The sequence below is a fragment of the Notamacropus eugenii genome, chromosome 1 (genome assembly GCF_028372415.1).
Source record: "Notamacropus eugenii isolate mMacEug1 chromosome 1, mMacEug1.pri_v2, whole genome shotgun sequence".
In the NCBI taxonomy this organism is placed as follows: Eukaryota; Metazoa; Chordata; class Mammalia; order Diprotodontia; family Macropodidae; genus Notamacropus; species Notamacropus eugenii.
Genome location: NC_092872.1, coordinates 82,174,048 through 82,189,002, shown reverse-complemented (window position 1 = coordinate 82,189,002; position 14,955 = coordinate 82,174,048). Strand labels below are relative to the sequence as shown.

The following is a 14,955-nucleotide window of genomic DNA, read 5'->3' as shown; positions in this document are numbered from 1 at the left end:
ATTCATTCCCTATACATTTAGTCAGAACCCATCTTTAACCAGGTGATGTGCTATCTTAATGTTTGAATACCTATTAACCTATAATCTTTTTTCTCTCACAAACACACACCCAACCTTCCATCATTTCTAAGCCTGTTAATTTTCCCTTGTGAGGTAGTCCCACCACTACCATAAGATCAAATTGGTTTCACCTATTACAGATTTATGGTACTTAACCTCAGCTGGGCCCTCACTGTGCCCAGTATTCCTTCAACTCATTAACTTCCTATTTCATTCCCAGCAGCATTTGTTTCAACCCCTTTTCCTCTCATAAAGCCAGTTTGTGGAAGACCTTGTGGAGCATTTCTGGACTTTACTTGGTAGATAGTGGGGAACCGCTGATTTTTTTCCAGTTTGGTTATAGAGAATATATAGTTCTGTCTGAATGTTCCACTGGTAAGTCAAACTCAGCATATCCAAAATTAGTCTTTGTTATCTTTTCTCTTAAAGATGTACTGAAAAGATTGAGTCCATCTGAAGGAAGCCCTATAAAAATCCTTTTAATTTTCAGAATCTCTTAGCATCATCCACTCCTCTTCTATTTCTCTAGTCATAAAGAGGGTGTCTCTCTTCCTCAGTAAAGTTAATCCCCTTTGCTTTCCATGACCTTGATCTCATACTTGCCAGAAGCAGAAGCCTTCAGGATCTTGTTTGTATAATAATCCTTACTCTCATATATCTTCCATTTTTCCCTCTCTGCTGGTTCCATCTGCCTACAACTATGCTCAGGTCTCCAGACCCCCCAAGAAATTTTATTCTCCTGTCCTATCCTCTCTTTCCTTTTTTTCTGCCAAAATTTGAAAAATTGCTGTCAGATACCTTCCTTATCTCACTGTTCATCCTTTCCTCATTTGTAATTTCACTTTTGCCTCCACCGCTCTACTGAAAAAGCTCTCAGATATTACCCAGGATTTCTCAAATGCCAAATCCACTGACTTTTTTTTTTTAAGTCTATTACATCTGCACATTTGACACCATTAACTACTCCCTGTTTCTAGATCTTCTTCCTTAACTTCAGAAACAAACCATATGCTCCTGGTTCTCCTACATGCTTTTTTCTCTTTAATTGTTCTTTTTCCTTCAGGGACTCTTCACCTTGTTCTCAACTTCATAGAGTGGGTATTTCTTCAAAGTTCTTTCCTTGTCTCTCTCTTCTCTACATTCTCTCCCCACCAATTTCATTTACTCATGGCTTTTATATATCAACTCTCAAATATGTATCTCCAATTCTGACCTCTTTTCTGAGTGCCAGACCTTCTCCAACTGCCTGTAGAACATCCCCATCCGAATACTGCATTGGCACCTCTTATATTTAGCTTATCTTTCCCTCTAAATATATTCATCCCTCTCCCTTTGTTATTTGTGTCTGTGGAAATTCCATTCGTATCTAGTATTCCAGATTAATAAGTATTAAGCACCTACTGTGTGCCAGGCACTGTAGTAGGTGCTAGCTGTACAAAGTTGCTGTGTACACTTTTAGAGCTTACATTATATCAGGGGAAACAATACTTGTACAAAAGATAAACATAAAAGAATTTCAGGGAACACCAGTAATCGTAGTCATCAAGAAAGGACTCAAAGGAGATGGCCTTTGAGCTGAGCTTTAAAAGGGAGCAAGGAGTTCTCAGAGGTGGGAAGTAAGGAAGCCATGCACTCCAGGCATGGGGTGCAGCCTGTGCAAATGCACAGAAATGGGAGATGGAACATAGCGAATGAAAAACAACAGTAAGTAGACCAGTTTGAAACCTTTTGTTGTTTTTTACTTTCCTCTTCCCTTATGTTCAACTTGCTACCTAGTTTTCTTCAGTTCTACTTGCTCAGTATCTCTCACATCCTCCTCCCTTCTCACAGCTCCCCTCCCATTACTGCCCACCTGTGCTATTACAGCTTCCTAATGAGTCTTCCTTCTTTTATTCTCCTGCTCTCCTAACCACCCCCAAAGCCATTCTTACCAAATGAATCCACCTCATGCACACATATGGTCGTTATATGACCACAAATTTTTTGTTACTCCTGATTGCTGAGTAAAGTTCTGACTTGATCCAGTATTCAGTACTCTCTACAATGGGACATTAATCCTATCTTTTCAACTTATTTCTCCCTACCAAAAACTCTCCTTCAGCCACACTGAACTACTTTCACCCTATATTTTCCCCACCTTCCTGTCTTCTTCTCAGTTCACTTATTTGGTTCCTATCCATCCTTTCAAGCAGGCCTTCCAAGGGATTGTAGGCAACCCTTGGAAAATGTAAAGGATGTAGCTATGGCTCAGATCATCCTCAGGCCCCAAGGCATGAGACAGAGCTAATAGGGCTCACTGGCCCTTTAAGAAGTGACTAGGAAGCCTAATACCCTTGTGCAGGCCTGCTTTAAAGTCTGAATTATTGCCATCTCTTCCATGAAGCCTCCCTTTCTTCCTCTGTCAGAAATAACTTGTCCTGGAATATCACCTAGCACTTTTTTTTGCACCCCTAATGTAATTTTTTATTGATACTGTCTTGTTATTTGACCGTGAAGAATAATGATTTCTTCAGCTCAGTATAAGAACTTACATCCTAGTTCTTAATTTGTGGGAAAGAGGTTCTAAGCTACTTAATTTGAGAGTAAAACCCAAACTACTACTTCTGTGGGGTGTTTCTTCAGGGATCTTCTGCAAAACCCAGTTTTTTTTATCCTGTCTTTTAATTTAGCCAAAAAAGAGACATTTAGTCCAAGAGCTAGGCCGGCAGTACTTTCCCCCAGCTGGAGTGGAACAAATTGGGCTCGAGCCAAATAATTAGTCACAGTAAGGTGTGGGAAATAAGTAGTTTAACTTTTGTGATTCAGTGACTTATTAGGGGCTGGAATAGACTAATCAACTTTTAAGGCACAGGTTCTTTGCATTTCTCTGAGAATGAAGATTAGTTTAAAAGATAGATTTAGATGTGGGAAGAAGTTTAGAGACCACAAAGTCCAGCTCCCTCATTTTACTGGTGAGGAATCTGAAGCATAGAGTGGTTAAGTGACTTGCCTAGGGGTCACTCGGTAAGTGTCTGAGGAAGGATTTGAATTGATAGTATTCCTGATTCGTTCCAGCATTTCTGTAATGCATGCTGCTCCTCAGCCTTGGCATTAATAGCAGTAGAGTCATTTTCTTGCAGGTAGTTAAAACAGGATGTCTATGCAAGCTTTAGTATGAGAGTTCTGGGGAGCAATTCTCTGTCGTTCTTATTTCCTGATGGTTTTGTTGAGGTTTGCAATTCTGGGCACACACAAAACAAAATAGTATTACCTTTGCTTGAAGGTAGTCAAATCAATTGGTGGGAAAAGCGTAGGGTAAGGGTCAAGTGACCTAGGTTCTAGTCTCATTTATGTCACTAATATAACCTTATATAGGTCATTTAACCCCTCAGGTTACCCATTTTATCTGTCAGATAAGGTAGGTTGACACCTTTACTGCCTGCTCCCTGAGGTTGCTTTGAGGATCAAATGACAGTGTATGTCAGAATGCTTTAAAAAGTTGAAAAAAATCTCATACACATATAAAGTAATCTTTCACATTTCATGACATTTATGTTTGCTTAATTAAGCACTTAAAAATACAGAAACAGGTTTTTGTTTCTTCTAACTAGAAAAACTTCGGTAGATTTTAGAGCTAAAACTATTTTGTCTGCCCTGGGGAAGGTTTGAACCGGTAAGTTTGCAACTCCACTAATCTCATTCTTTACATCAGTCTCAGAATACAGTCTTAACATAGAGTGAGCTATAGAAATGCTAAGCATAGAAAGAAAAATACGAGAGAATCTAGTTGGTCAGACTTATAATATCAGTATTTTATTTTGAAGTATTAAAGTCAAAAATGTAAACTAAAATGTAATAATATTTTTAAAGGATACTTTTTGCTTTTACTTGACGTTCCTTTCCAACTATATCCCTTCCCCTCTGCTACCTATTGAACCATCCTTTCAAACAGAACTTTAAAAAGAAAGAGCAAGGAAGTTTACCAGAATCTGCCAACAGACGGACTATATCAGACAAGAATACTAGATGTTCCACACCCGTAGTCCCTCCTCCCCTACAGCAAAGGGAGAGAAGTTTATTTTCTCAGCTTTCCTCCCAGGGCCAATCTTGGTCGTTATAATTACACAGATTCAGCTTTGAGTTTTTGACTCATGTTTTTAAATAAGTTTTTATTTTATTTTTTTTATCTTTTGTTTTTGCATATCATGATAGTTTTCTCCAGTATCTCTTCCCCTCCCAGACAGCCATCCCATGTGAAAAAGTGTTTTTAAAGACAAAAGAAAAGGAAAAACTTAGAACTGATCAATACTTTGAAAAAGTCTAAAATCGTGCAAAGTGCACCTCCATCCCCACAAAAGATTGGTTTGGTGTGTGTTTTCATCTCTCTTCTTTTGAGGGATGTCTGATCTTGAATATTTTGCTACATTCATTTTTGGGGGTTTTTGTGTGTGGTCATTCTCTCCATTTACATTGCTATAATCATTGTTTATATTGTTTTCTTGGCTCTGCGTCTTTCATGTAGACCTTTCCATACTTCTCTGTATTTATCACTCGATCATTTCTTGCAGCACAATAATATTCCATTATATTCATGCACCGTAATATGTTTAGCCATTCCCCAATAAATGGGCATCTGCTTTTGTTTCAAGTTTTTTACTATCACAAAAAGTGCTGCTATAAATATTTTGTTTATAATAATATATATATAACTGCTTTATATTTGTATGTGGAAATTTTCTTCTCGATGACTTCCTTTGTTGCAGAAACATCTTTTAAAACTACACATTACTTTAAGTGATTTATGGATTAAACTGCTGTTTTGTATTTTCCATGTCACTATTCAGCTCAAAATAGTTCATAGGATTGTATATTTAGAACTAAAGGGGAGGGGAGTTCAGATGAAGTAACTAAGGCCCATAGAGACTCTGACATGCCCAAGGTCCCCAAGTTGGGGAGGGGGGGTCCTCTGCAGCCAAATCCCACATTTTTTCCACTGCATTTTGCTATTGATGGTTCATTGTATTTCAGTTCATTGTTCCTTTTTCTTATCATTACTGTTCTTGTGATATGTTGGCAGAAGGATGTATTTTACTTTTTTTAGAAATGAAAACAAGAAAATTGCAGTTCCTTTTATCAATGGGAATAATTTGTTCTCTCTTTATAACAGCTCATTATGCCACCTTGTAGTTCACAAAGTGCTTTCCTTTTTAATGTAGGTATTACTCATGTCAGGCCTTTTCGGCCATATAAAAATCCTTTAGACATTGAAATGAAGCCAAAGCTTCTCTGTTGTCTAGCTGTTCTGTTTCAGTTGAATCTGATTTTAGTTATACAGCTTATAGAATTATGGGTAGATAATGTCTATAACTGAGGTTGTCCCATCTTGCTAACCTGGCTTTCCTTCCTTTAGGACCTCACAATCCCAGAATCCAGTACAGTGAAAGGAATGGTGGCAGGAACAATGGCTGGGTTTAAATGGCAGCCAAGTGTAAGCGAGGTAATGAGTTCTTTCTTTAAATGATTCCAACAATTTCCTATTAATATACTTTAAAAGAAGGGACTTAAAATTCTTATAGGCATTATCATCTCTCACTCCTGGGAGAATGATTCAGGACAGGACTATGTATTTAAGGAAGCAGCTGACTTCCAAAGGACATATCGTAGAATCACAGAAATGGAAGGAATGCAGTCTCCTGCCTTTTTCAGACAGATCAGTGTCTGAACCATTCAGAGCAAGGTATCCTTTAAGAAATGATTTCCAGTATTGCCTGATCCATCCGTGGCATCTTAATATTTTAATATGTAAGTGATTTTTAATAGAGATCCATAAATATTCTTAGATTACATGTCCTAGGTTATAAACATCCTTTGTTTCTTTTCTTGTGCCATTATTGCATATGTTTTCTGAGTGTGTTTTCATTTCATAAAGGGTTTGGGATGAACATTTAGAACAGTTCCCACACAGTTGACAGAAAAGAACAGGTCTCCTAAATGTCTGTGAGGAAAGGCAGGTTAGCAAGGCATAAGGATGGTTCCTTTTGTGGAAGAAAAACTTTTTCTTATTTAGTCATTTTCTGATTTCAGCCTGTAAAAGATGGGGACCCACATTTCCATCACTTTCTTCTCAGCCAAACAGAGAAGGTGAGTTGATCTTTAGAATTATTGATTCTGAGTCTTTCAGGGACAGAGTTGTGTGGAAGAGGATTATCGAAAAGGTCAGTCAGTGCTGAATAAAATGTCAAATGAAAGACATCAGGTTATAATACTTCATAGGAGCTACCCTATTATCCTTTTATTCTCAGGGTTCACTTAGGCCATATATAATTTTGCCAAAGCAAACAGTTGAGAGATTATTCAGTCAAACAGTTTAATTGATGTCATGTAGACAAGAATAATGGATTGTTGGAATTGATTTAGTCAGTTGTGTACTTGAATGGATCAGGCAGTTCATTAGAACTGATCTGTATGTATAAACCCATGATACTCACAAGACATATTTTGAGTCGCCATTAACCAAAAAAGTTACATGATTACTGTTTATTCCATAGGATCTGGAAAAAACACAAGTTGCATGTGAAATAATTATATGCAGCTTGCTAAACCTTTGTCTGAGTATTAGTAATGTAGGTACTTTGAAGACTTGTAGGGAAAGTTGGTTTTAGTTGGTACTTTTGGAGTATGACTCCAAGTAGTGGGGCCTTGTTCTTTATTTTTTTATGCTTCTCTTTGTTCTTGTAGCAAATAGTTTTATAAATCGATGCCATAATAAAGGATGAAGTCTGTTTAATAAGTGACTTTTTTTCTCTTATTAGCCAGCTGTCTGTTATCAGGCAATAACAAAGAAGTTAAAAGTATGTGAAGAGGTATGCAGGTTTCTCTCCTTTGAATGTTCATGTTACAATGGGAATTTTATCACGAGCATTCTGACTTCATGGCTCCCTAATTTATTTCCCTAGGAAACTGGATCCACATCTATCCAAGCAGCAGACAGCACAGCGGTGAATGGCAGCATCACTCCCACGGACAAAAAGTATAACCCCTTATTGGGCACATGCTCCCTGTGGCTTTGGCTTTGATCAGGGTAGACCATTTGGGGTTTTGTGGTTATTCTTTCATTTGGATCTGAATCAACTTTATAAGAAAACACTAATCTGTTGAATGTTAAACTCTATTAACTATTTGCACAATTTCAAATTATTTTCCAATGTTTTTCATACATTGTTCATAATTTCACTTAGAAATTACATAACTTATTCTGCTTCTTTTTAATAACTTCTATCTTGTCATATGTTGACACAATCCACATACTCATTTTGAATAACTGTACAAACATATGGGATCCTGGGCAGGTAACCTTAACTCTTAAATGTCCTAGGCAATTCTTTTAAGACTGTACCTTGCAGAGAAATTGCTGACCTGTATTGATAGAAGTTTTTTCACCTTTTTATTCCCTTTGCCAGTGAAATCACAGGTCTCACTCCTATCCATGTTAAGAGGTAGATATAGACATATCTTTAATATGTTGTCATTTGCTTAGCTATTCTCCTATTGAGAATTTGAGGCGTTTCTATTTTTTTCATTGTTATTAGTAGTACTATCAACATTTTAGTACAAATTACCTTTTAAAACATAGGAATTGGGGCTTATTTCATTGGAATATTTTCCTGGAAGGGGGTGGGGAAGTTGGATTATTGTACTCAGAATGAATGAATGGTTTTGTGTTCTTATTTCTAGGGTGTTCATTTGTAAGCTCATACCATTTTTAGTACCACCAACAAGATAAACATGTCCCTGTTTTCTTAAAGCTCTTCATATCTTCCTATTTTTATATATTTTTGCTAATTTAATAGATGTGTTCAGTAAGTAATTATTGAGGTATTATGTTTATGAGGGCAGTGTACTGGAGAGGAGTAAGATAAATCCTTGGCATTCTAAGAATGTGTTGTCTAGTAAGGAAGATCCCATGCAAAAATAAGTAATACCAAACATCCTATGAATGTTATACAGTAAGAAGTACAAAGTATTGGGGGAGTTCAGAAAAGGCAAAGGTCACTTATAGTTGGGGGATCAGGAAAGGTGTCATTTGAACTTAATCTTTTAGGATAGGTAGAAATCTCACAAGTGTAGAAATGTAATAAACTGTTTCAATTTACATTTTTTCGATATTTGTGAGGCTGAGTTTTTGCCTATGTGAAGATCTACCGTTGTTCCTCATGTGTTTCTAATTACCTTTAGCCATTTACCAAATGGAATCTAGCTGTTGTTTTTATGTTTATCGTTTTCTTATACATTTTGGATAATAAGATTTTATCAGTTTTTCTGTCCTTTTTTTTTTTTGCTGGAGCAAAGGTTTTAACTTGGAAAGTAATATCCCATCCTTTAATATTGAGATTCAGTCAGAACTATTGAAAAATATTTGATTACGTATTGATTATTCATCAACTGAATCATGTTAAGTTCTAGATGAAACAGTTGCTAAGTATATCCCTAATAAAAATACCAGTAAACCCTGGTTTGAAAAGGAGCATCCAAAGGAGTTAGGTAGAAAGCTGAGATGTGAAAAAGAGGACAACCTCTGGCATGGGGCTACTTTTTACCACTTGTTCCCTGAGTGCTGTACTGTCCTAGCTCTTCACTCCAATTCCTAGGCAGAAGGAGTGCCTTGGGCACAAAATTGCTTAGAATCTAACATCATGTTTGAACTTTAGAGTTGGAACTAGTGCTTTGTTTGCCTTTTAAAAGGGGCATGTGGTTTGTATTTAAAATATATATATTTTAGCCTAGAATTAAGGGACTTCAGTAAGAAAAAATAATTTGCAAGGTACTTTAGACTGAGTTTCCAATTCGTTTCTCAAATACCATGCCCTTTACTAGCACATCTTTTACCTTGTTCTTAAAAAAAAAAATAGAATATTCATTCTACAAGTATTTGTTTACCCGCCCAACTTGCTAGTGGTGGAGAGGCTGTGCTCAAGAGTGATAAAAGATGGAATTGAACAGACGTGGGGATCAAACAAATTATACCACCTTATTCTCATCAAATTGTTTTATTATTTTTAAATATATGATCAGAAATTCAAGGAAACAAGCACCTTAGCTGGTAGGTCTTTTGTATTCTTTATAAAAAGTTTACATTGGTCTGGCAATATACAGTAACTCATATGGACCCAGCCCAGTTCCATTGTTGAGATTACATCCCAAATAGATCACTAATGTAGAAAGATATATAAACCCAAAAATATCTCCTTTATAATGCAGAATACTGGAAATAGCTTATACATTCAGTGATTGGGGAATGGTTGAATAAATTATGGCATATTAGTATAATGTAATATTGTTATGAAATGATCAAATATCAGGACTACGAAGTCTCAGATCTATATGAAGTGATAATAAATGGGGTCAGCAAAATAAGAAAAATATATTGCTTATAGTCATTTTAAAAGAGATTTTTAGGTACATAGGCAAATTTGGAGGGGAAACATAGTAATTGTATTTTTATTTTGTCAAAATGATCATTTTTAAATGTAACTAGCTTTATTTGAAGGTTTGCTACATATTTGGCTTATTAGTGCTCTCTAAATGTCTTAACTTTATGGTGATTATTTTAAGAGAATGACTGGGCAGGTTCATTCTCAACCTTGAGTGCTAGGCTAAGGAGTTGAAAAAGATGAGACACTATAGGCCCTTAAGGAGGAAGTAAAAAGTGAAAACAGTACTTAAGAAAATATTCTGGCACTTGGGTGCTGATTACTCTGAAGTGCAAAGAGACTAGAAGCAGAAAGGTCATCTAAGAATAAAACTCTTAGTTTAGGCACACTGTGTAATTGATAATAAGGGTTTAGACTAGGGTGGTGGCTGTCTGAATGGAAAGGAAATAATCTGAGGATTAACATTTGTGATAACCTGGATATTCATAACAAGAAGGAGGGAGGAGCTCCTGTTTTCTTGAAAAACATTCTTAGTTAAGCTTTCCATGTAAGTTTTAACTAGCAGGACAAGTTTTTTCTGAGATAGGTAATATTTGTGGCAGGCTAAGAGATAAAAGCTGAAGATTTAGTTTTGAGTAATACCTGCATGCAGGTGGTAGCTTTAAAAAATGAGAATGAATGCTTCTCAGAGGAATTAATATAAAAACAGAAGAACAAAAACAAGAGGCCCAGAGCTGAACCTTGATCAGTAGCCAGTTAAAGGGCAAGAAAATGAAAATGAATAACCAGAGGAGAGGAAGCATTTAATAGAGTGGAAGAAACATGATTGTCCCAGAAACAAGGTGTCACAGAAGCCAGTAAAGGAATAGTGGTTAGCCGTGTCATATGCAGCTAAGAAGTCAGAAAGGAGAAGAAACTAGCAGCAGCTATTAAACTTGTTCAAGAGAAAATCCTTGGTCACCCTATGTGCATAGGTGGACCAATTTTAGAGGAATGATGAAGATAAAAGGCCTAACAAAGAAGTTAAGCCAAAAAAATTGTTAAGAACAGGTACATATTATCAGCAAAAGCAAGTTGTGGAGAAATGGCATTAGTCCTTGGTAAAAACAGTGGGGTCCAAAAACAAGTAGTCTGGATTCCAGAAACATCCTCACCCCAATTCTAATTCAAAGCATGGGAATAGAATAGGAAAGTCCGTGGGAAAAGTGAAAAATTAAAGTTGTTCGGATGAATTTGAGAGCTAGAGTTCTCACAGGTTTGGAAAAGATAAAATGCAAAACCAAAAAGGAGGAATTGACTCAAGAGAAAGAAGGAAAAGATGAATATATATGTTAGGGTCTCAAGATGGAAAAGGGTACAACTTCACATGCCCTTGGTTTCCAGATAGCAATTGGTATAAAAAAAGATCGAATAGTGTGCCAGTTCAGTGCCTGAATCAACATTGTGGTGTGGTGGCCAAAAAGTAATTTTCTCTAATTATATTAAAAGAAATATATGATCAGACCACATCTCACAAATTCTGTTCAGTTCTGGATACCACGTTTTAGTAGGAACATGATCAATTTAGAGCTCATTTCTGATGGTGAGTACACTTTGAAACTGTGTCATCTAAGTATTGATTCAAGGAGCAAGGAAAACAGCTTGAAGAGTAGAAGACATAGGCAGTCCATCGTAACTGTCTTCGAGTATTTAAAGGGCTGTCATGTGACAAAGAAATAGAATCCATAGAATCAGTGGGTTGGAAGCTATGAGAAGATTAATTTTAATAGACTGTCTTAGTAGGTAATGAATCCCTCATCACTGAAAGCATTCATGCAAAAGCTGATTTACCACTTGGTAGAGAGGTGTAAAACATTCATTGATCAGGCAGAGTTGTTTGATTAGATATTTGTCTAAGATCCTTTCCAGCTCTAGGATTCTAGGATTCCTTGTAAAATTTGTGAAGTGCCATTTGGACTGTGGCTTCTGGCTTTGGGATATTCCCTTTGTTAATCATTCAGACCAAAAAGATTTCTTAAAGTAATATAAAACCTCATAGAAGTTTCTTTGTGTTTAAAAATGGCATCTGAAAGCCCAACACCCAGGGTTCAACCAAGGAAATTGCTTCAGGAATGCAACATGCTAACATGTATACTTGATTACTACTGTGAGCCTTTATCAAAATAGGAGAAAACTTTATCCTTGTCCTAAGTCATACTGATCAGGTTCTTCACGTGTCGGTTAAAGATTCAGAAATGCCTGTTTTTATTTAGTGTATTGAGCCAGTCTAGAGACCAGTTTCAGCAGTACTGAAGATATGTTTGTTCCAGTATGTATGTGTGCATCTGTGTATATATGTACATATAAATACATACTCTTATCTTCCTACATACTAACCTTTCTGTTCTCCCCAGGATAGGATTTTTGGGCCTTGGCCTCATGGGAAGTGGCATCGTCTCCAACTTACTAAAAATGGGTCATACAGTCACTGTATGGAACCGGACAGCAGAAAAAGTAAGGATATGTGGGCAGTGCAACCTAGAGGGCAGGATGGGGAGGCAAGGTGACATTTGATTTAGAAATTGAACCAGACTTTGAGTAAAGAGAGCTCTGCCTGGAACTGAACTTGAAACATAGTTGGGCCCCTGCACAGAGTTATACGTGCAGTAGGATAGGAGAGTCAAATGCTACTTTCTTCATAGTATTATATACAGTAGAGTAGAGTAGCTGAGAAGAGAGTACCACAGAAACAGATCTCCTTAAGGAGCTTAAGGTCTTGATCAGGTGACAGAGTGTTCACAAATGAGATGTTTTAACAAATTAACTAGAATAAATTAAAATGTTGGAAATAATATTGAATGTTGAAAGAATTCAGAATGAAAAAGTAAGCAGAATAGGGCTGATCTGGAAAGAGCTTCCAGGAAGGGGAGGGAGTTTGGGGGCTAGGCTGTGAAAGAAATTTTGGACATGGAAATTGAAAGTAGAAGGTGTTCCAAGTGAAGGAACAGTTTTTGTCTGGACGTTAATTTTGACTAGAGCCAGAATTGTGTTGAAAAATAATGAAAAATAACTGAATTGAAAAGGAGGTGATAGCAAATGTTGAAAGCCAGGTTAAGTAGTTTGGGTATTGTGGTGGGCAGTAGGGTTCTGTCAGAGATCTCTGAGCAAGAAAAGTGATATGATAAAATATTGTTGTGAGTGATGTTCCAAGTTCTTCCCTAAACTATGAAAGGACTAATGGAACCTAGCATCTTTGTAATAAAGGGCAAGTCATTTAACCTGTGGCCCTCAATTTCCTCAGCTATTTGTGTCCCTCCTGTTCTAAATTTGTGAGAATTTAACCAAATGGTTACTTAATGGACATAGACTAGACTAGTTGGGAGGGACCTATGAAAAGTTGTTAGGAGCCATATCGTCGTTGGAGTTTTGGGGTTTGTTTGGTTTTTTTTTTTTAGTGTAATTGACCCTTGAAATTAGGCTGCGAGGTATAATATATCCTGACATTCCCCCGTCTCCACCACAAACCAGAAAATAGAGACTTAGTACTTTTTCTCTTGTGCTACATATATATATTATTAGTCAGTACTTGGACAGAACCTCCCCAAGAGCTGATTTAACTGCAGAGTTGACTACAAAGCCTTCCGCAATTCACCATGGTGGTTCTTGCCGTTACCACACAGGCTCCACTGGTTTCATCCCTAATAACATGCTCAAGTGAACTCAGCTATTCACTTTCACCCTTTTAAACAGTAGATTAGCAATGGCAGCAAACATTTATTAACTACCTATTATAATTAGGTTAAAAGGGACATGCCGTTATATCTCCTTTATAATCTAGTCGGGAAAGTCACCATTCCTTACTTAGTGATATATTCAACTGCTGGTCATGTGCTGTCATTGACCAGGTGAATCCTTAAGTGTTATCCCTTGTAGCGCCTTCGGAGATAAGCTCAGACAACCAGAGCCCACAGAACCTAGGAGGCATGTTTGTTATGTGCTACCTTCTCCTTACGTTTGGATCTGTGACTTTTGCAGTGTGATTTGTTCATCCAGGAGGGGGCCCGGCTGGGAAGAACCCCCGCTGAAGTGGTCTCCACCTGTGACATCACCTTCGCCTGTGTGTCGGATCCCAAAGCAGCTAAGGACGTAAGGATCCCCTCTCTCCTCTATGTAGTGGCCTCTCTCGTGAGAGATTGGTCACTTGTCCTTTTCTCAGTCAGAAAGTAGTGCACATCAAATACTGGAGGAATTCAATTCCAGATTCCCTAGTCACCTGCTTGTGTGATGTTGATTTGCATAGAATATTTTTATAAACAAACTTCTTTTGACTCAAAATATGAATTAAAAACCGTGATATCTCCAGAGGGCTGGCCTTGCAATTACTATTTTAAAAAATCTTTGCTTTTTCTTATGCTTTAAATTGTTGTTCTTATTGTTCCTATATGCGAAAGGATTCTTTCTGTGTTTGGGAGCTATTTGTGTTTCTTTCTTATATGCTTAAATGGCAGTGGTCACCTTTTTAAACTGTTTAAGATTGAGTCCTGAGTAAATCAAGCAAAGCTCTAAATAAAGGTAAACAAAGCTTTTTTTTTCTTTTTAGGCCAAATATTTAGCTCCTTGGCTCTACTGTCAGTCTGATGTCTGGATCTGGCTTTACCCATCGATGCTTCTTCTAATATTATTGGGGAAGGAAGGGATATTGAGAGTCAACATTATTTGAGAGCTGGAGGGTGGGGAAATAGGCCTTGAGGCTGTTGAGGGCCTGGGCTATTGCTTTCCCCTTGTGTTCCCACAGCTGGTGCTGGGCCCTAGTGGCGTGCTTCAAGGGATCCGCCCTGGAAAATGCTATGTAGACATGTCAACGGTGGATGCAGACACGGTCACTGAATTGGCTCAGGTAGCAGTCCAATGCAAACTCTCCCACCCTTTCTAAGTGACATACATGACAAAGATTGAGCATTCTTTCATCTGGCCATTCTAGAGACTGGTCCATAGAGAGGAGATTCAACAGCGTTAGTCTGTCTTTGATGAAACCTTAAAGCAGTAGTGAGTCTAGTCTGCTTTTGGAGAGCTGCTACCTAAATGACTGGAGTTATCACTTCCTGGGACTACCAACTTTACAAAAAGCAGCATCCCATCATGACCTATGAAAATGTAGGCTTTGGGTTAATAGGCTTTCTCTAACTGATATAGAAAAAAGTGTTTCTGTTTTCTCAGGGAACAAGCTGGGTTAACACTCTAGAAATCCCCAGACCTTTGTCTTCCTTGGCGGAAGTCTATAAAAGCAATTCTTCCAGATCATTGAGTTTGAAAGACGGGCATGACTTCCTCCAGAACCATCAGCCCTATATTCTCTCTTGGCCTCTGTGAAGCCTTAACATTTGAGGGTGGTTGAAGTCACGATGTGAGTGGCCACCTGAGCATACCTTGTAAAAGACAGAACCATGAGGTAAATGGCACTGAAGTGAGTGAGGTTTCTGCAGTGCTGTATACATGCTCACTGTGT

General features: G+C 37.5%; 1 protein-coding gene across 7 annotated transcripts in view; it reads left to right on the top strand.

Annotated features, from left to right (window-relative positions):
- Positions 1-14,955, top strand: part of GLYR1 (glyoxylate reductase 1 homolog) — a 36,577-nt gene that overhangs the window by 16,849 nt on the left and 4,773 nt on the right. For 2 of the 7 annotated variants that reach the window (XM_072608076.1, XM_072608128.1), the window contains exons 6-13: positions 5,450-5,536; positions 6,124-6,180; positions 6,852-6,902; positions 6,996-7,069; positions 7,500-7,535; positions 11,864-11,963; positions 13,485-13,595; positions 14,245-14,346. In XM_072608076.1, the coding sequence (XP_072464177.1) occupies positions 5,450-5,536; positions 6,124-6,180; positions 6,852-6,902; positions 6,996-7,069; positions 7,500-7,535; positions 11,864-11,963; positions 13,485-13,595; positions 14,245-14,346 (618 nt within the window). Of the gene's footprint in view, positions 1-5,449; positions 5,537-6,123; positions 6,181-6,851; positions 6,903-6,995; positions 7,070-7,499; positions 7,536-11,863; positions 11,964-13,484; positions 13,598-14,244; positions 14,347-14,955 lie in introns of all 7 variants that reach the window. The other 5 variants (XM_072608096.1, XM_072608104.1, XM_072608086.1 and 2 more) reach the window with 5 other exon arrangements.